Source organism: Mus pahari, chromosome 7, assembly GCF_900095145.1.
Source record: "Mus pahari chromosome 7, PAHARI_EIJ_v1.1, whole genome shotgun sequence".
In the NCBI taxonomy this organism is placed as follows: Eukaryota; Metazoa; Chordata; class Mammalia; order Rodentia; family Muridae; genus Mus; species Mus pahari.
The window spans coordinates 105856116-105877328 of record NC_034596.1 but is presented as its reverse complement, the minus strand read 5'-3'; the positions used below and the strand labels follow the sequence as shown (position 1 = coordinate 105877328).

The 21213-nt window shown below is 49.6% G+C and overlaps 2 protein-coding genes across 9 annotated transcripts in view; one reads left to right on the top strand and one right to left on the bottom strand.

Annotated features, from left to right (window-relative positions):
• Positions 1 to 13801, top strand: part of Ppp1r13b (protein phosphatase 1 regulatory subunit 13B) — a 79706-nt gene extending 65905 nt beyond the window's left edge. For 3 of the 4 annotated variants that reach the window (XM_029540507.1, XM_021201811.2, XM_029540509.1), the window contains 11 exons: positions 552 to 692; positions 2995 to 3175; positions 4654 to 4758; positions 6412 to 6575; positions 6885 to 7386; positions 8349 to 9115; positions 9628 to 9765; positions 9843 to 9976; positions 10645 to 10811; positions 11675 to 11874; positions 12732 to 13801. In XM_029540507.1, coding sequence (XP_029396367.1) covers positions 552 to 692; positions 2995 to 3175; positions 4654 to 4758; positions 6412 to 6575; positions 6885 to 7386; positions 8349 to 9115; positions 9628 to 9765; positions 9843 to 9976; positions 10645 to 10811; positions 11675 to 11874; positions 12732 to 12773 — 2541 coding nt within the window. In that variant the 3' untranslated portion in view covers positions 12774 to 13801. The remainder of the gene's footprint in view (positions 1 to 551; positions 693 to 2994; positions 3176 to 4653; positions 4759 to 6411; positions 6576 to 6884; positions 7387 to 8348; positions 9116 to 9627; positions 9766 to 9842; positions 9977 to 10644; positions 10812 to 11674; positions 11875 to 12731) is intronic. The other variant, XM_029540508.1, reaches the window with a different exon arrangement.
• Positions 1 to 21213, bottom strand: part of Zfyve21 (zinc finger FYVE-type containing 21) — a 31164-nt gene that overhangs the window by 1489 nt on the left and 8462 nt on the right. The window contains exons 2-9 of one of the 5 annotated variants that reach the window (XM_029540511.1): positions 18795 to 18845; positions 18163 to 18331; positions 17078 to 17153; positions 16903 to 16994; positions 16394 to 16450; positions 14552 to 14694; positions 3306 to 3494; positions 647 to 732 (exon numbers count right to left, since the gene is read on the bottom strand). In XM_029540511.1, coding sequence (XP_029396371.1) covers positions 712 to 732; positions 3306 to 3494; positions 14552 to 14694; positions 16394 to 16450; positions 16903 to 16994; positions 17078 to 17153; positions 18163 to 18331; positions 18795 to 18845 — 798 coding nt within the window. In that variant the 3' untranslated portion in view covers positions 647 to 711. Of the gene's footprint in view, positions 1 to 646; positions 733 to 3305; positions 3495 to 13862; positions 14420 to 14551; positions 14695 to 16393; positions 16451 to 16902; positions 16995 to 17077; positions 17154 to 18162; positions 18332 to 18794; positions 18846 to 21213 lie in introns of those variants that run through there. The other 4 variants (XM_029540510.1, XM_021202156.2, XM_021202157.2 and 1 more) reach the window with 4 other exon arrangements.

Below are 21213 nucleotides of genomic sequence, written 5' to 3'. Positions count from 1 at the left end.
GGATTGCAAGCATGAACTACCTTCCCCAGCTTGTTCATTTTTAGCTTGGTGTTTCCATTGACCTCAGAGACTCTTCGGCATCAGCCATTTTATCACATGGCTCTTGCTGGTAGTTCTCAAGTCTGTTGCTAAGTTTTGAAAAACAAACAAATTGTCTACCAGGAGCTCTTTTAATTTTATTATTATTATTTTTTTAATTGGGAGACAGTATCTCATTGTGTAGCTTGGGTGGCCTGGAACTCACAGACAGCCACCTGCCTCTGCTTCCAGACTTCTGGGATTAAAGGTGTGCATCTCCAGGTGAAGTTCCTGAAAGCTCCTGACCAGCTGCTTTCTGGAATGTTCTTCTGTTTTGTGGAGATATCACTTCTTAACAAGTCTTTGTTGTTTAGATTTATGGAGTGTTAATTCCTTGCAGCTGTGTGAGTGGCCCCCATGCTGTGGCCAGGACAGACTGGCCCTAAAGAGACACAACACTTCCTGATTCACCTACTAGACACCTAACAGGATGTAGTTAATACAACTGTTCATTTGTATCTTCTACTTTGCAGATCCGTAACCAGCTTAATCAGGAACAGAACTCCAAGCTCCAGCAGCAGAAGGAGCTCTTGAACAAGCGCAACATGGAAGTGGCCATGATGGATAAGCGGATCAGTGAGCTGCGGGAGCGCCTGTACGGCAAGAAAATCCAGGCACGTGCGAGGCCTGCTGCTACACGCTGAATCTTAATGCCTAGGAGGTGGAGGCAGGAGATTTGTAAATTATAGGCCAGTCTAGGCTATATAGGGAAATCATGTCTCACCAACAGTCTTGAACAAAATGCTATATATAGAGTTAGATTTTAAAGAATATTTGCTATTCTAAATTTCAAAGATAGTAAATACTTTGAGGAAAAGCTGAACTAGTACAGGAATATTCACAGGGGAATAGGGTAGTCTTCCCCCTGTTCTCCAGAATTGTCAATCGCTAATGGTTCTAGTCTTCTGCTTAATTCAGATACAAAGGTATACAGGTGTGTAGGATATTAAATGGAAATGGAATTTTGGCGAGTTTGTTAGTCAAACAGTCTGTGCTTTGCTTTTTTTTTTTTTAAAAAAACAACATGGTGATTTATCAGATCACTGCCACATTCTTCTAACATCTAATGGTGTACCATGGTCCAGGGTCTGCCTGTCCTTCACCCTCTGAGTCTTGCTGCCTCTCAGTGTGAGTGAGAACAAGCACTGTGCCCTGTCTACCCGGATGCCACCTGCAACCCTTACCTCATGGGCACCTAGGGCTAAGTGAAGAGCCATCCATTCTGCCCTCATATTAGAGAACAGGACAGGCGCCCACCTGCCAGGGTCTCCATGGACACATGGAGACAGAGGGACACAGTCAGGACAGAGGTATCTGAATGATGCTCTGAGGAGGTGGGGTGGGCCTCATACCTTGAGTGGATTTGAAGGAAGGGGGCAAAGAGGAACTGTGTTTTAACAGTGTTTCTCTTAGGGCTACCGTGTTTGTTAAACCTAAGTTCAAAGGTCAGTAATTTAGTAACTACAGTTTCAGATGATGTTTTTCTCTCAAGATTAACAGCACAGAGGCCACGAGAGGCAAGATTCTGTGTGTTTATTTATATTGAGCAGTGGGGAGAATTATCCAGAGAGGAGGAAGAAGGTACTGTCAGGAATTGGCATATGTGGGTTCTTTCTGCTTTAGACTTTTGTTTTATGTACATTTGTGCACCATTTGCACACAGTGCCCACAGAGGCCAGAAGAGGGTGTGGGATCCTCTGGAACTAACCATGGGTCCTGGGAATCAAATCCAGGTCCTAGCAGAGCAGCCAGCACTCCTTACTGCTAAGGCAGTGCTCCAGCCTGGCTACATGCTGATCAAGGCTGGCACCTCTGAACCCTGTAGCACAGAGAAACTGGGAGCTTACATGCAAGGCTGCTCTAGTCCCCTCTTCCTGGCTTACCTCAGTTTTTCTCAAGGCCTTGCACTGGTTGAACGAGATCCACCCATCTTAGAGTCAATTAAATGTTAATCTTCTCTTAAAAAGACCTTTCTGGCAACATCTAAATTACTGTTTGAGCGCCTATTTGTGTACCCTGGCTTAGCTAAAATGTATAAAATTTCACCACCACCCCAAAACCCAAATAAAAGGGAAAAAACCCAAACTATCACAGGACTGATGAGGTGGTTCAGCAGGCAAACACATTTGTTACCAAGCCTGAGAACACAAGTTCAAGCCCACATAGTGCAATGGACTCAACCAATTCCTATAATAAGTTGTCCCTGACCTCTACATGTGTACTGTGACGTGCACGCATCCACACACACACAATTTTAAAAGTGAAAGATCACAAATAGCTACTAGATGTGTTATAGTGTTTCAGGGATCTTGAAAAAGATGGTGGGGCTGGAGAGATGGCTCAGCCGTTAAAGGCTAGGCTCACAACCGAAAAAGATGGTGTTTCTGCAGAGCTGTGGCTCTCCTGGAAGATCTAGGTATTTTGAGCATTTGCGAAGGTCTTGACCCTTTTGCAACCTGTGGAATGGTGTGCACAGTAAGGAATCCATGTTTCTCTAGTTTAGAACCTTCCTAACAAGGAGCCATAAGGAGCCTGTGGCCCTCTAGTTAGACTCCGGCTGTACTCGCCTTTGATCTTGGTCAGTATCACATGGTAGGTGCTTCTGCATAGTCGTACCCTTTCTTACAAAAGCAGAACTGCTCTCAGAGATGCAGAGTCCCTGTCAAGACTGGAGTGTCACCTGAGCACTCCCTGCATCCTTATGGGTCCCTGAGTGAAGGGAGACCATCCTCGGGTTATAGGACTTGTGCTAACATCGTGCCAGCATTAAGTAGGCAGCATTAAGTGTAAATCAGGCTCCCTGAAGGCTCACTCCCCTTCTCAGTGCTGGCTTTCAGGGCGAGGCGGGTTTTCCTCTTCCTAGCCTGACACTCTGCCGCTGCACATTATCTTGACTCTGTTTCATCCTCATTGCAGCTGAACCGTGTGAATGGCACATCGTCACCACAGTCACCCCTGAGCACATCTGGCCGGGTCGCTGCTGTGGGTCCTTATATCCAGGTTCCCAGTACTGGGGGGTTCCCTCTCCCAGGGGACCCTGTGAAGCCCCAGTCTCTCACCATTGCCTCAAGTGCTGCCCACGGAAGATCCAAATCTGGTAAGTTGCCCCAGCCTCTCCTGGAGCACAGGAGGAGCACAGGTGGCGGCCCCACCCCTATAGTAAACCCCAGCTCTCTTCCCCAGACCCCAAAACAAGAAGACAAAAGACACATTACAGTGGTGCATACATCACAGTCAGGAAATCCACAAACTTGGGGTGGATCATGGGTGTGGCTGCAAAGCCATGGGCTGAACCTCCAGCACCAGGGATCAACGCCAGGAGAGGAGGGGAAAATATCCCCTCCCTTGGTCTTTGCAGGGCCAGCACTGTGCTCTGAGTACTCACTGCATGGACTTCCATCCAGGCATAGGGCTCTCTGTGGAGAGAAGGGGATTATTTTTAAACTGATAGATTAAGAATTCAGGAATGCCAGGTATGATGACATGCACCTGTGATCCCAGTAGGTAGGAGTCAGAGCTAGGAAGATGGACACAAGTTCAAGGCCAGGCTAGGCTACACAAAGAGACTCTGTCTCAAATATTGGGGTTTCCTTACAATGACTAAGGTTGGCCTGTATACACAGAAACAAAAATCTGTCCTGGCATATTAAATTTGTAAATATATTATTCTCCAGACATAAAGCTCATGTTTTGTGTTCTCCCCCTCAGGTTAGTAACAAGTCTGTGGTAATCTTTTGTGCTACTGCCTTTTTCTGGCGTAGGAAGTAAGAGTTGTGTTTTTGAGTCAGGGTCTCATTGTGTGACCTTGGCTGTTCTGGAACTCATTATGTAGACCAGGCTGGTCTTGAGCTCCCAACGATCCTCCTGCTTCTGTTCTGCTGGGATAAAGGCGTACACCACCAAGCCAGGCATTGTTGCTGTTTTCTGTTGCTTGGCACCTACTGTGCATAGCTACTTCTGCCATCTGACTCCTGTAAAGGGGGCTTCCCTTATGGGCCAGAGCCCACACTTTCTGACCATGCCTTAGCAGTCAGGGAGGTTCTGTGCTGAGCTTGCTCCATTGCTGCAGCACTCACTGGTGAGGGTGACTCCCTTCTCCCTGGAAATGGTTAGTGGCAAGAAATTAGCATAGCTATCTCCTGCTTTGTTGAATCAGTTGTTTAAACTTCCAAGCTGGCAGCAAGGCAGAGGCAGGCCTCTGAGTTCAAAGCCAGCCTGGTCTACAGAGTTAGTTCCAGTACAGCCATGGCTACACAGAGAAACTGAAAAATCAAAACAACACCAACACAAACTTCCAAGCTGAGAATGCCACCTATTTCCCAGTCTCTACGTAAGTGCTGTGCAGCCTCATAAGGTTGCCAGAAGATCCCTTTGCCTGCCTGCCTTTCCTTTCCTTCCCTCCCCCCTTCCCCTTTCCCCCTTCCCCCTCCTCCCTTCCCTTCTTAGCTGAAAGCAGCTCCTACAGTTTTTCTGAATGAACACAAGCTGGGAGCAGGGGCTCAGCTGTGGAGCTAGGGTGAGAAACTCCTCAGGGTTACTGTAATCCATGCCGACTCTCCTGGTTCTGTTACCTAGATGGCTACAGTAGAGGCAGAGGGACCAGCACATGGACAGTGTCAGACCTGGACGTCGGGCCTCATTGTGGCTCCTCGGGGCACTCTGCAAGCCCACTTGCAAACTGTATGTCACCTAAAAGCCTTAGTTGATCTATAACAGACTGAATCAACAATCATTCGTTTTTCCAAACTGACAAAGGACTGTTAATTACCCCTGCACTTGAAAGCAATATGGGCTGATACACCTCCCCCTTCCAGCCCAATTGTGGAATTGTGGGTATGGCCCCTACATGGTCATCCAGACATGGCTAGATGTTGGCATGGAAACGGTTGTGTTGTAGATGTATATGGCAGAGGTGAGTTGCTTACTTCTCAAGAAATTAAGATGAACTGCTGGGCACTGTGACACACACTAGGAGGCTGAAGCAGAAGGATCGAAAGTTCTAGGCCAGCCTCGGCTACATAGAGAAACCTTACCTTAGAAAAAGAGTGGAGATTTTATGAATTCTTTATGGAGCCTGTTTCTCATCAAATTGAAGGTCCTTTGCTTTGCAACACAAATAAGTGGCTACTTTTAACATCTACCTCATCCTGGGGGGGAAAAAGTTTCTTAATCCTCTCATGGCTGCTTCCCGTAAAACTTTCCGTTGCTGTGGGATTTCTGAGGCCAGTGAGCAGCCATATTGATTCCCATGACCCCGAGAGCAGAAAGTGCCATCTCAGCCTCCCTGCTCACGCCATGAATCTCTGGTTGGCCGTCCTGGTATGCCGAGTTCCCCCTGGGTGCTTCTGGTGAGTTTAAGATAGCCCGTACTCCCAGTCACTCACCCAGAAGGGAGGGGAAGCCCACACGCTTGTCGGAGGATGCTGACAGACTGAAGCAGATTGATAGTTTGTGTTAGCCTCTGAAACATCTTGCCAGTACTAGCCTCGCACTCTGTGAGTGAATGTCATAGAGCAGCTGGAGCAGCAGGGCAGCTCGCCCCTCAGTACCACAGGTCTGGCGGAATGTTCTGGGGCGGCTTATGCAGGTGACAGGAGCAGTTCCCACAGATGAGTTTTGCTCTGCTGCCCGGCTCTCCCCGCCTGGGACTCCTGCTCATGCCTGCCGCCTTGGGCCTGCAAGTATGGCAGCCCACACCTGTGCCTGTCAGAGGAGCAGAGGCGGCCTAGCAGGGCAGATGGCTGACCCACAGTTTCAGGTTGCTTGTGTGGACTCCTTTTCAGTTTGGAAAATGCTCTATAATAAACACCTTTCTGTGGGCTTCCTGGAAATGTGCAGGTGATGACTGGCTTCCTAATCATTCCAACAAAATGTGAGCTGCTGCTTCTGCTACTACCCGGTTAGAAAGAACTGGGACTGGCCTCTTGTGCTCGGTCAGACTATTTTACAGAAGAAGACCTCCTCACATTGAAGGAGAAATTTTAATAATGGAAATCATACAAATCAAATCTATTATGAACTCAAATGATAAGTCTTTTCCTATGGCTGTATGTGATTGATTGTAAATGGTGCCTTGTGGGTTAGTGCTTGGTGTGTTCCATGCTGTGACTATTCCAGTGTGATACAACCCATACTGCACAGCAGAGCCTTGCTATGTTGGTGAGTGCTGGCCACGGTCGCCAGGATCACTCCTTGGGCTTCAGGCAAGGGTCTGTGGGCTTTTGAGCAAATTAATAAGCATGCAGGTGTGGGAAGTCCCTGCACTATATTTGTTTCCACTTCAACTAATTCCAAGATGTTTTGTTTTTATTTAAATTCTATGCTACTTTCAAGCTAATGATGGAAACTGGCCACCATTAAAGCAGAATTCTGCTTCCGTGAAGTCAACTCAGATGACTGGAGACTGGAAGGACTCAGGCATGGAGGGGACCCTAAAGCAAGGTGCCATCTCAAGCCAGCCTTTGCCTTTGTCAGCACTGGGAGCTACCGAAAAGCTGGTAGGTTGTCTGGCTTTAATCACAATCACAGAGCCCCAGGGAGTTTCCCTTATGTTCTGATCTTCAGCTCAAGGGTATGAACTATGAAGGCAAATCAGTCCTGTTGGTGTCCACTTTATACCCTGAGTCCTAGAAAGCCACTGGCCCTTAGGTGACTAAGCATGCTGAAGTTTAGACAATGAGCCCAATAATGTATCCTGTGTCCTCTAATGGCTTACAAATTGTACTGTGTACTGTTATAAATGGAAAGAAGTATATTTAACTTTCGAAAGAGTAACTTACTATTTTCTTCTTAACTCCTAAATTTAGGGCATTGAGATTGGCAAAGGGCCACCTCCCATACCTGGTGTAGGCAAGCCACTGCCCCCAAGTTATGGGACATATCCAAGTTCTGGGCCCTTGGGCCCAGGATCAACAAGCTCTCTGGAGAGGAGGAAAGAAGGAAGCTTGCCCAGACCTGCTGCAGGCCCACCGAGTCGGCAGAAACCTGCCCCGCTGCCCCCAGCAGGCAATGCTCCCCAGCCCGGCTCCTCACAGCAGATTCAGCAGAGGATCTCAGTGCCACCAAGTCCCACATACCCGCCAGCGGGGCCACCTGCCTTTCCAACTGGAGATGGAAAACCTGAGCTTCCACTCACCGTGGCCATTAGGCCTTTTCTGGCTGATAAAGGGTCAAGGCCACAATCTCCCAGGAAAGGACCTCAGACAGTAAATTCAAGTTCTATATACTCCATGTACCTCCAGCAAGCCACACCACCTAAGAATTACCAGCCACCAGCGCATGGCACCTTAAATAAGTCAGTTAAAGCAGGTATGCTGGCTGTATACTCTGTTTGAAATGGAAGACCCATTGCATGTTACTTAGGATAAAACATAATTCTTTTTTCTTTTCTCTTTTTTTCTTTTTATTTTTGTTATAAAACATAATTCTTACCTAAAATAAAGGGTATCAGTTTGGGCTGAAAAAAAGAGACAAAATGCAGAATAGTTTTGCAGGTGAGTCACACCCTGACTTCCTGCTGGGTGTCCACTTATCACTCAGCAGTCAATCCATCACCCAAAAGGATAAGACTTCTGGAATTTCCATTTTCCTCCTGCTTCAGGGCAGCTTGTGCCATTAGTTATCCAATGATTGGGGGTGGGCCTGCTAAGTAAGCATCCTGGGCGTGGGCAGGGTGGAGTGGGGGATTGAACGGGGGACCTTACTTAGCAAGGCAGATGAGAAGATAGAGCACAGCTCTGTGGACCTCATGAAGTCAGAGAGATTCCCATTCTAGCTGGAGGGTTCTGTGGGCCAGTTCAAGGCTGCAGCATCCAAGCTTGTAATTCAGCTCCCGGGTGTATTTACCTGTCAGGGACCTCCCAAGCAATATGCTCTATGGGAATGGTTCTGGCCCTGGGAGAAGCTTTTGGGCCACAGATCAAATGTGTCCTGTTCCAAAGAGGTAAGTATCTCTCTCCATGTTGCCTGAGTCAGTCCCAGGCATGAATATAGTGAATTTGGCATTTTCCTTGGCCAGAAAACAACGGACTTGTACCAGAGTGGGAAAACTCAGGTCAATAACCTTTTCTTTTGAAAGAGCCCCGTTTTGGAACCAAACATACAATCCAGTTAAAAAGGAGTGAGTGAGGGTCTTGAAAAAGGTTCGCTGAGGATTCAGGAATGGGAATCTACCAGCAGTAGTAGCTTCCATGTCAAGTCAGTGAGTGCCAGGGAGAAGCTCATGTTCCAGCAGCCAGGATGACATTGTTCTGTCCTCTGTTTCTCCTCAGTATATGGTAAGCCTGTCCTGCCGTCAGGGTCAGCATCTCCATCACCCTTACCATTTCTTCATGGGTCACTGGGCACAGGCGCGGCACAGCCTCAGCCACCTTCAGACTGTGCTGAGAAAGAGCCAGAACAGGAAGGCCCCAGTGTACCTGGAGAAGGCAGCACGGTGGAAAGCCTGCCACGGCCACTCAGTCCCACCAAACTCACGCCCATCGTACACTCCCCACTCCGTTATCAGAGTGATGCAGACCTGGAAGCTCTCCGCAGGAAGCTGGCCAATGCACCCCGACCCCTGAAGAAGCGCAGCTCTATCACAGAGCCAGAGGGCCCTGGAGGGCCCAACATTCAAAAGTTGCTTTATCAACGCTTCAACACCCTGGCTGGTGGCATGGAGGGTACCCCTTTCTACCAGCCCAGCCCTTCCCAGGACTTTGTGGGCACCTTAGCTGACATGGACAATGGAAACACCAATGCCAACGGCAACCTGGATGAGCCCTTCCCTCCCCGGCCCACGGCCCCACTTCCTGAGGAGCTTGCCCCGTCCTCAGATGCCAATGATAATGAGTTGCCTTCCCCTGAGCCAGAGGAGCTCATATGTCCCCAAACAACTCCTCAGACTGCTGAGCCCACTGAAGACAATAACAACAATGTGGCCACAGTACCCTCCACAGAACAGATCCCAAGTCCTGTGGCTGAGGCTCCTTCAGAGGAGGATCAAGTCCCTCCAGCACCTCTTTCCCCTGTCATCCATCCTCCAGCAGCATCTGCGGTGGGTATCCTTGCTAGACCCAAACCAGGCCTGCAGAATTAGATGTGGGGACAGGATAGTCCAAAGCATAGCACATGGTACCCTGGTAAGCTAGATGCCACTGACGCCGAATGACAGAGGAGAAAAGCAATGAACCTCCCTGAGGAAGTCACTGTTGACACTGCAGAGAGGGCTTGGGACCATCTCCGAGAATACACACAACGCTTTCTTAGTGGAATCTCTGAATGACCACCCTGAGCATGGCAGTAAGGATGGCTGACTCCCTTGGGGAAGACATCTGGCTCAGCAGTGCGGCTGTCACCATGCTCCCTCCCACAAATCTTCCCAGGAATAGCTAGCAGCCTCAGGCAGCCACTACACTCAACTGATAGCCAGGCCCTACTAAGGCAGCCATCAGAGCTGCTCCTCGAGAACTGCCTTAGTTCCTGCCACCCCTTCCCACAGCAGGGTCTTGGGTTGGTCTTTGGCTTGGGTAGGTCACCTGATGCTGAATTGCTTCCACCTCCCTACAGAGCAAACGCACCAACCTGAAGAAGCCTAACTCTGACCGGACAGGGCATGGGCTGAGAGTGCGCTTCAACCCCCTAGCACTGCTTCTGGACGCTTCTCTGGAAGGAGAGTTTGATCTCGTGCAGAGGATCATCTATGAGGTGAGCCATTCTCCCATATGTATGTGCCTTCACACTGGAAGTGTGAAGGGCTGGCTTTCACATGCTTTGTGTCCTAGGTGGAGGACCCTAGCAAACCCAATGATGAAGGGATCACCCCCCTACACAATGCTGTCTGTGCTGGCCACCACCATATCGTGAAATTTCTGCTGGACTTTGGTGTCAATGTGAATGCTGCAGACAGTGATGGATGGTGAGAAGCCTTGGGTGTGGGGTTGGAAAGGCCCAGAGGCTCATTCCTTGCCTTACGAAAAGGTAATTCAAGCTCCAGAAAATTGAGTAACACAGAGGAAGCACACCACTCGTTCATTCCCAGAAGTCGTCTGCAGAATCCTGCTGCTTCTGTCCTTTTCTCTCCTGTTACAGCTGTCTGTGTCCTTCATACGCCTTAGTAGCACTGCAATTGTTTGCTCTTCCTGTTTTCAAACATTCTATATGAAATACATGCATCCTATAGAAAATGAAAAATACCTACCAGTGACTTGATGTGCCAAGATGGGGAGATACCCGGGTGGAGAGGCTCCCCCTTCTCAAAAGAGAAAGGGATGCGGGGAGGAGCTGTGTGATCGGGTGACTGGGAGGAGGGGGGGTCTGATATTAGGATGTAAAGTGAATAAATTAATGGAAAAAACAAAATCTCATAATACACACACACACACACCCTCCTTCTGGCCTTTGCACACGAATGCACGTACATACATACATGCATGCATGCAAAACATTCATATGCATGAAATTAACAAAATACCTAGAAACTTGGCACAAAGCTATGGTACTTCAGAATTCTTGGAGGTTTGTGTCATACAGGAGCCAGGTAACCCTGGGTGGTTCCTGACTATACATTTCCCCCTCCGGTTCTAGGACACCACTACATTGTGCTGCCTCTTGCAACAGTGTCCACCTCTGCAAGCAGCTGGTGGAAAGTGGAGCCGCTATCTTTGCCTCCACCATCAGTGACATTGAGACTGCTGCAGACAAGTGTGAAGAGATGGAAGAGGGATACATCCAGTGTTCTCAGTTTCTGTATGGTATGTACGGAGGCTCAGTGTGCCTCGGCTGCTGCCCCTGGCTTGTCAGCACTGTGGCCTGTATGCTGGCTAGAGTCTGGCTCAGTGAGTGGACCATATGTACGTGCTCACTGCCTTTATAGTCACCCTTAGAACATCAGAAAGTCCCATTTGTATCTGGGTGGTACAGACCCACAGCACGTGGAAAGCTTAGGAAACTGCAGGCCAACCTGGCCTCCATGGTGAGACTCTGTCTTAATGAAAAGAACAAATCCCCTTGGGACTCTGTTCCAATTGCTAAGAGGGAGATGCTTTGTTTGGTGTCCTGAGGTCACAGAAGTCGGGGAGCCAGGCAGCACTGGTCTACACACTTACTACTAGCTAGGTACGTGAGCTGAAGCAAGATTGCTCCCCTGTGAGCTGGCTTGGGGTCATCCAGTGAGTAAAGGGCGTGCCCTGATTAAGTTGCTGTCGCCGGAGTCAAATCAGGGAGCTCAATCATGTCCTTTGCTAAGCAGTCACAAGTCCCCTATACAACATACAACTTGAGAAATTACTGTTTGGCCTGATGGTACAAGTGATGACAGCCAAACCCCAGTCTGTACTGAACTCCCACAACAATGGCAGGCAACAAAATTCTTGGGCATTAAAGAAGCTGGACAGGCACACAGGCCCTGGCAGACCCAGCCCATGAGGCTGCATGTGGCTGCAGTCACATAGGCTGTAAGGTACAAAGCACCATGTGCCGCTGCTGTGCTGCTACTCAGGGCAGTCACAGCTCCTTATCTGATGGTTCCCTAAAGTAGGTTCTTGATTAAGTTTTGTTTCACCTTTATCTCTGCTGGCCACCCTCTGCTAAAACCTGTATCCCTTTCTGGTCTCAGGGGTACAAGAGAAGCTGGGAGTGATGAACAAAGGCACCGTGTATGCTTTGTGGGACTACGAGGCCCAGAACAGCGATGAGCTGTCCTTCCATGAAGGGGATGCCATCACCATCCTGAGGCGCAAAGATGAAAACGAGACTGAGTGGTGGTGGGCTCGTCTTGGGGACCGGGAGGGCTATGTGCCCAAAAACTTGCTGGGGGTAAGCGCTCGGCACACTGGGCTTAGACACTGGAAGTCTGGCCTTGTGGACCCATTCAAAAGGTGCAAAGACACTCACAGCATGGGGTTCAGTCCTGCTGGCGTCTAGGTAGACCAGAACTCTGTCTCCAAGCCCCAGCAGCCTGCTTATACATGGGCAAGCTCCCAAGTCCCTAGAGCTGTGTGGCTTTCTCACATACTGAAGAGCACATGGAGGTTTAGAGACCACCGGGCTCATGGTGAACTTTGGCAAGTACTAAGCCACCCCAGATCTGGAATTCTCCAGAGCTTAGTGCAGTAGTGCCTATCATAACCCTACTGCTTGGTTGCTTTTATGGTGTTGTTGCTGTTCTTGTAGTGCTTTGGTAGTTTTGTAACCTAGTCCCTCTCCTGAACTGATAACTGAACCCAGGGTCTGAGCAGTGCTGTACCACTGAGCCAAATCCCTGACCTGTGTAAGCATAGCACTTGGAAGACAGAAATGGAAAGTTAACGCCAGCCGTGGTTAGAGACCCGATTGCTCAAAAGGAAAGAAAATGAAGAAAAGGAAATGAAGTGGAGAGGTGTGGGTCACGGTTGTCGGCTCTGCGGCATTCATTCATAATGCCATCTGTGCTCTAACAGAAAGCCTGCCAGATCCTTCCTGGCAAAGCATGAGCCCAGCATGGGTGCTACATCTGAGGATCTAGGGACAGTGACAGATTTTCAGGTGTGATAAACGTATGAACAGGATGGGACAGCTGAGGTCGGATCTGAGCAAGTATGTTTTGAAGATAATGCTGAGGTGACAAGAAAGGAACCTAGAGGCCAAATCCCTCTCAGTCATCTTTGTCCTAACTCTTGTCCATTGCTTCCCAGTTGTATCCACGGATCAAACCCCGGCAGCGAACACTTGCCTGAGCCCCCTGGAGTACCACAGTCTTGTTTGCTCCCAGGAGCTACTGGAGAAGACCCCAGCTGCCCTGGAAAAACTGAAGCTAGGATGATGGTTTCATGGTGCTCACTGTGCAGACAGTATCCACAATGTGAATCCGACTTCCCAGGTGAGGCCCTTCCCGGTCTGCAGTGGCTGGGAGAGGTAGTACTTTGGCCTTCAGAGGACTGCATTTTTGCCAATTACTGTAAATCCACATAAATACCCCGCTTCCAAAACACCCAGCCCTTTCACCAGTGAAGTCATGACATGAACCCTGACTGTGCCAGTGAAGACAAAGCGCTGACGTGGCCCAGAGGCCCCTTCTCATATTAAAGTCTCAGACCCTGAACAAGAGCAAGCTGCTGCTACCAGGTGGCTTTGGCTACCCATTCTTGGAAAGCCTCAAACCATCATCCTTTCTCCCATTGCCTCACTACCAAAGGAGCCCATGTGGAAACTGCTGTTTGGTTACCTATGACGTTCGGCTGTGGCTGGATGCGCATGCCTCAGCACGTGGAGTTCTCCAATTCCTCCAGCTTCTAGCTGCACAGTGTCATTTTTATCCTCCCCTTTTTGGCATAAGCTCATCTGTTCTGAGTAGCTAAGACAAGGGAGTCTGGGCAATGATGAGTCTAAGTCAAGTCTGTGGTGGGCTGGGCAAAGCCACCTGGCAGCCCTTGACGCTGTCACTGGCTGCAACCCGAGCAAGGCAAGCTCCGTTCTGGAGCTTGGACTCTGTAGACAGGCTTTTTCTACACCAGGATTGTTTTTCAACCAGGCCATTGGAAACCAGCAGGACCATGCTGGCAGTGTTTCCTCTGTCAGAACACAGGCCCCTAGGCTTTATTTTTCATGTGAGTCTTGTGCAGAACTATGTGTAAATCCGGGTAGGCTCTGGGAGCAGTGCTGTGGTCAGCCACCATGTGCTGATTCGAACCTGTGAGCACCCTCTGCCATCCCAGTGCCACCGATGCTGTGTGACATGCACAATAAACTGCTGTCTCACACCTGGCTTTGAGTCTTGTGTTTGGGACGCAGGACAGCTGCACAAAGTGAGGCCAGTGCCTGCTGTGTACTTTGAAAATAAGTTTTAATCATATACTTTATATACAAATTACTGTACAGTCATTTTAATAAAGTGAAATAGTAAGTGAACGTAGAAAACAGAAAGCTGGTGCCTTCCCCTTAGAGGCAGCAACAGGACTGTTCATCGCCCCAGTTAGTGACAGAGTGACCAGAGTCTAGGAACAGCTAAGGCATTGTGAACGGAAGGGCCTGAGTGGTCACCACCAAATGTATCTGTGGGAACAGAGCCACAAGTCTCTAATGAGCCTGGGAGTTTACAGAAGCCTGGCTTAGCAGTACTGTAGTGCAGCTTCTCCCAACCCTACTGAAGTACCAACAATGCACGACAACATAAGCTCTTTAAAGCATTAATCAGCGGTGTACATATTGCACTAGGTAAGTGAATATTCTGCTTCCAGACACTTGAATTGCATTTCCAAGCGCACACAGGGAAGACCCTGAGAGCGCAGGCAGGAGCAAGCAGCTTGGTTGTGTAACCCGACATGCTCCGAGCTCAGTTCCCTCGCAGTTACTGGTCTCGTGATTCATAGAGGAGCTTGGTAGCCTGCAGAACACCATAAATCATGAGTGGTTCTGTGCTCATGTGCCTTTTAAGCAGGCAGGGGCACCCCAGGTATGTGGCAGTCTTTTGGTAAAAACACACTTGTTATGAGCTCAGCCCTCGACCCTGCCATACCTTGTGCATGGCTGCCAGCCACGCTGCTGCCTGCCTCTTGCTGCCGCTCGTATCCTCTCCGGCCATCAGCCTCAGCTGTGTTGCAGCCTCTGCCCCTGGCACTGTGTACTGCAGGAGCATGCCGGTAGCTCGGGTGCTGCCTGCTGCAGAGGGACATGAGTGTCATGTGTGCTGCTCAGCAAGCAGCCTGTGTTAGAGACATGCAGAGACCCCATGTGCACAGAGAGTGGAAAAGAGGTATAAACTCATCTTGTGATCCCCAGGGCCATATCACTGAGAATAGGATGTGTGACAGCCCTGCTCCCCAACAGACCAGAAACTGCCAGGCATGCTCCTTATCCATGCCATGTTCCTTCCTACCCTCCAAGAAACAGCACACACAGACAGACACACACACACACAGCGAGCAGTGGAGGCACAGAAACTGCTTTTGGAATGGCCTGGCCAGTAGAAGATAAGCCAGGAGAGAGTTCATCTAATCTGGCTTCACACCTAGAGGCCGGAGCCTGCAGCTGGGCAGACCTACTGCAGGAGCGAGGCCACACTACCCTGTAGAGCACCAGTCTTCCAGGGATCTTGGCATCCCATGGACGCAACTAGAGGCTAAGTCATAGCTCCATCTCTGGGCTAGGACTGGTTGCTCTTTAATTTACAGAGCAGACCACTTGGAGAAGTCAGGTCTGTTGGCACCACTGTGCAGCCTCACATGATCGCTAACCTCCTCTTGGTGACCAGATGTAAAATATTTTGGGAAATAACCTACTTTTAACCAGACATTAATTCTAAAATCAAAGCAGTCTGAGTCCCACTGGCTAGTGGACTGGGCATGCAGACAGACCACAGCCAGGAAGAGGCTTGACTTCCTTGCCTATAAAACCTCTGGCTGGGGGTGGGGGTGGGCTTACCCAGAGAGAGGCTTTCTGACTCTATTCTAACTCAAACGCTTCAAAATCCACCTGAAGGCCTCTGGCTGAGCTGCCTCATCCAAACTTGTACAACTTCCTATCTGGCCTATGCACCACCAGTTTTTGTAAATAAAAATGTACTGAAACGTGGTCATGGCCACTGCTGGCTATGGCTGTTTTGTCCTTTGTGCAGCCATAAAAATTTTAACACCCCTCTCCTGCCAATGGGGGCCAGAGAAATGATTCTGTAGTTAAGAGCACTTACTGCTTTTACATAGGACCTAGGTTCAGTTCCCAACCTACAAATGATGGCTTATAACCATTTAACTTTTTCATCTCTAAAGGCACTAGGCATGTGCACTGTACACATACACACGTGCAGATATTCTTGACCTTCACACTCCCTGGGGGGGAGGGCGTGGGCAGGGGTGTCCTAGAAGAGGCTGAGGAGTGAGCATCTAGCATAGGGGCTCTTCAACCGGCTTAATGCTCCATGCACCTCACGTACCTCCCTGTGGCATTCCATTGGCTGGGCCTCTAGAGACTGAGATGGAGGAGCTGAGAGGCAGGGACCCCTGGAGGCCAGTGTCTGAGTGAGGTAAGCTACTGGGTACAGTGATGAAAGTTGCCGCCCACTGTATATGCCTGGTGCTCAGTCGGCAAATGAGAACCCACACACCTGGCCAATACTGACAGAAGCTGTCAACTCCTACATTACTTCTCCCTGGAAAAGAACTGAGCAAACTTACTTTGTTCTCTAAGGACACTTTGACTTGGGCTTTATAGGCTCTTATACTGAACCTAGAATCTCTCTTAATCAAAAAGAAGTGACCCCAAGTTTCAGATTCCACCCCAAGACATAGAAGGAAAGGGGCTGGAGGAGGAACAGACATCACAGCATGCTGGGAGGAGTGACCCAGAGAGGATGGAAGCTGACCTTCAGAGGCAAGCAGGCTCCCCAGGAGGCTGGTGTAAGTGTGAATGTCTTTTTCTACTTGAAGGTAGGCAGGCAGTGCAAAGAAGAAACAACCAAGAGTCAGTCAGAAAAGTAAGATGCATTATGTCAGATCTGCAAGTTCAGAATGTGTGATGTGCAGTGCAGCCGATGGAGTCCACCCAGCTCACCAAGGAGTGAGCAAGGACCTTGGCAGTGACAGCAGGCTCCAGATCAGCCACCACCACCACCACAGACCTTGTCTGGAACCTCAGACAGTGCATCAAGAGCACTGTCTAACAGTAAGTAAAATGACCTAAGTCACAGGAAGTCATGGACAGCAGGCTAATCTCCCCTCATTATCTCCTCCACTTACCTGGTGGATTCTAAAGTTACTGACTTAACACAATTCCCAATGAAGAGCATGGCGGGCCACGTTGGGACCACGTGCAGTACCTCCTGTGCCCACATAGGTACTAGATCAGTCCCTTCTGCTCAGGAAAGGCATGTACCTCCATGGGTGAAGCCTTCTGTGAGAATCTGAACAGTACAGACATGTGCAATCTCGATTTCATGATGGCTGTCTCCATCCAGAACCAAGCACCTGTAATGAAAAAAGGAAGTCCTAAGCCTGAGGTCTAAGCTCAGGACAATGCTGGCCAGTGCTGGCAGGACGCCCACCCTTACCTCTGGTTGTTGGAAAGACGACAAACCATGGTCTCGGGCTCCTTTGAGTCCCCAAAAGTAACAAGGAAGGTAGCTCCTTGGAAGACAGAAACAAACCGTACATGACATGGTGCTTCATCTAACTGCCACCAGACCCATGCTCTCAGGACAGAAAAGCTCTCCTCCACTACCACATGGGAAGGGACAGGATGATAGAAATGACAGCTTTGTGTTTAGAATCCCTTTGGTTAGGCAAAAAGGCTGTAATGAATTAAGGGTCTCAAAAGCTTAAAAAGGCACTGCTTGGAGGCTGGAGAGGCTCAGTGGTTAAGGGCACTGATGCTCTCTCAAAGGACCTAGAATCAATACCCAGCATACACAGTGCTCAGTTCTGCCTACACTCCAGTTCCAGGGAAATGGACATCCTTTTTTTCTGGCCTCGGTAGACATGAGGCAGGCACATGGTGCACAGATGTAATGTAGGGAAAATACCCATCCATATAAAATAAAGGCATTGCTATGCACACAGAGCTGTGAACTTTGTTACCACCTTTAAAGGAGGCAAATAGGTGATGAAATCCAAGCCCCAGGCCAAAAAATAGTAACCCGAGAGCAGAGTGAACAAGACCAAAGTGCTAGAGAAGAGGCTGGCCCTCGCCTGCGGAGTGCATACAGGCCTACATCAGCAGGGCTGTGCTGTCTGGCAGAGCTGTGGGAGGCAGGTCTCACCCTGAAGACAACTCTACATTCCTTGGTTCCTTCAGAGCCAGCTTCTGCACCTGCTACAGCTTGTCTCAAGGCCTCTCTTAGGGCCATGGTCACACAAATTTGACTTCTAGTGACAGCTTTCCATCTGGGGAAGGTGCTGCTAGCTGAGGCTCCCTGTCCATCTGATGACAGTACCCACCAGTAAGTCAGACATCTTAGAACATTTCCATCTCTAAAGTCAGCTCTAGAACGGCTTCTAAGTAGGTTCCAAAGAAAGAAGAGGAGGACAAGACACACTGTCCTGGAGCAGGCCATATCTTAAGTGACAGCGAGGACACACCATCCTGGAGCAAGCCATGTCTTAAGTGACAGCACGGCTACTCGTCATGCTTACTTACCATTTAGGAGCACCTTCAGCTGCTTGTCATAAAACTCCGCCTCACGGTGGGACACCAGGGCACAGTCAGCACACTGGCGCACTGGGTCCACAAAGCACATGCGTCGAAGTGGCACCTTCTGGCTGCAGCACCTGTCGCAGAAGCACTTCCCACAGCGGCGGCAGTGATGCTGTGAAGGTAAAGGCTGGGCAGTAAATAGAACTCCCAGAATGCACCTGTACTGTGTGTCACTTCCACACAAAGCCACTATGAACATAGCAGAGCTCTGCCTCACTTGGGAAAAATGGACCAAAAGAGCTTCTCTGTATCCCTCTGTGGGGGGTGTGCGGTGCGTGTCGTCGCTAGAGCCTGAGCCCAGAACCTTATGCGTTTTAGGTGAACACTTCCATCTCTCAAGTACAACCCAAGCCCTCACCTCCTTCCACCTGCTGCTGCCCAGCACAGGCTGCCCCGGGCCTCCTGGAGAGCTCGGTACCCATGGCGGAGCTGTGCCAGTGACCGAAAGAGGGTATCGACATGGCCTGTAAGATCCAGCTCCTCTAAGGAACTGGGCTTTCCCTAGAAAGGACTCTGTCTACCAGGCCTAGGCCTACTTACCACCCCACCCCACGCCTACCACAGCCTCAGCTTACCTTTCTGGTGATAAAGTCAAACTTGGCATCACACTGCATACATCTTGGACACTAGGAAGAAACATGACACAGAGTTATAATCCAGCTCTGTCACTTGGCTAACAGCTGAGACAGGGTCAAGAGGTACCAGGAAAGGCTGCTGAGAAAGCCAACTCTGTCTGCAGAGGCAGATTACGGAACAGCAAGGCAGGACAGCCCACTGAGCGGTCTAGCTCAGAAGCCTTCTAAAATTCATCAGGCCATAGCCCAAGGCTCTCAGGAGGGCAGCTTTAAGGCCTGCAGGAGCCCCAGCCAGGACCTAGCCTGAATGCCCAGTGGCCAATATTTTGTGGGATGCAAAGGCACAGTTGAACTTTTTTTTTGCAGCAGAGTTCAGATCAGAAGGGCTTTGATTCTTTCAGACTCTGGATGCAGGGGCAGCTCATTCTAGCTGTTTCACCTCTATCCTGTTACAGGAGCCAAAGTTCAGAGCTGTGAAATAAACACAACATTCCATAGTGCCGACCCTGTTTTAGACACAAAGGAAAGCACAGGGGCTCTTCCTAGGAAGTATGGCTCTAGAGAGTCGAAACATAAAGTTGACTCTGAATGCATACCTGACTGGGCCTGTGAGGAGGAGGCTCGAGCAGAACAGGGGATGAGAGAGGTCCAGTGGCCTTAAAGATCCCGAAGAAACTAACTCACACAGCACACAGAAGCAGAGGCTCGGAGACTGGACTTCTGTGCACATGGGATTTGCACAGAGGCAGGAGAATGGCACAAACTAGGATGGCATGAAAGGCCTGGGCATAGGGTGGTGGCTGCACAGTAAGTGACCAGGGCTGACCCTGCTCTCCATGCTTGCTTGCCTTTCTCTGCTGCTCTTCCCTTGACACGCGAATGGGATCCTCTCCATGGAGTGTGCATCGTGCTGGGAGTTTCTCCCACCCCAGAATTCAATCACATGGTATAAATTACGTGGTATAAATCCTGTTTAGAGGGGCTGTTTTCATAGCAAGACCCACAACAAAAAGTATCCTCTCCAGATGACCCAGTGCCATCAAATTCAAGGGGTGTGTGTGGTATCCTCAGATCCGCTGGGGACCTCAATTCTCGGGGCCACCACAACTTTAAACAGTACATTCTCTTCACAAACCCATGAACCTGCCAGAGGTGCTGTTCCCTTCCTTCTGAATTGTGAAACAAGTCATGCTAACTGGACACATGCAGCTCACAAGGCCAGGCCACAGTGAGCAAGTCAGGATGGCTGATGGTGCTGAGGGACGGCCTACACTCTCCACATAAGGACAGACCAGGTGAGAATACCTGAAGATAGGATGCACAGCAGGGGAACCTGTGCCCAGCCTGGCCCGCACTGCACACTGTCAGTACTTCAAACAGTGCTGGTGCTGGTGAAGCTGGATAGACGGCTCTCTACAAAACCTGAGTCCAGTTCCTAGCACTCATGTGATGCTGCTCACAACTGCCTCTAACTCCAGCTCTAGGGAAATGGATTCCCTCTTCTGGCCCGTGGACACTGGTGCTTGCATGCGCATGATTAAAAATAAAAAGGTTTTTAAACACTCATGTTTACCAAAACCTCCTCACAGTCATACATGGATAGGTTTGCCTGCCCAGGTGCCTTGTCTCCACTGCCAGCAGCCCCAGGACTCCTGACTTGTTCTAAGTGTCCCACTGCATCTTGGAAGGACTAGCTGAGGCCTACAGAGTCCTGAGGAATGGTTATAGCACTTCTCCCAGACATCCAGGCACGTGCTACCTGACGAGCCTCCCTGTCCAGCCTCTGGCCACTACTGACTCAGCTGTCTGCAGTGCCCAGCTGAAGCGGCACCATGTTCAGTGTATGGTGACTCTCACAGCATAGAATATCTGGTGACATAGGCTGGCCAACCCCAAAGGCACATAACTCCCATGTCAGGGGAAGGTGCTGCTCTGAACTAGCTTCCTGCATGCTCTGGAAGGAGGGGAGGTATGTGAAAAGACACCACTGTCAGCTTCCCTCAGAGTCCCACTCACTCCCAGATGCTGCTTACACCTGGCTCTGGAGGGGTAATTCCAGCCACAGACTGCAAATCATGGAAGGAGACTTCCCACGAGAATGAAGTCACTAATGTGAGGTACGACAGACTTGTCCTAAGTCCCATGGACTAACGCTCCCAGCCTTAGAGAAGGTGCCAGTGAGGCTGAGCATGGCCTTCTGTGTGGGAAGTCATGGGTACTTGAGATGTCTGAGATATCCAGAGGTGGGAGAAGAAATGGCCATTAATGGGCTGAGTGGTGGTGGCACACACCTTTAATCTCAATACTCAAGAGACAGAGGCAGACAGATCTGTGTGAGTTTGAGACCAGCCTGGTCTACAAAATGGGTTTCAGTATAGCCAGGCCTATATACTATAAACCTGTCTCAAAAAAAAAAAAA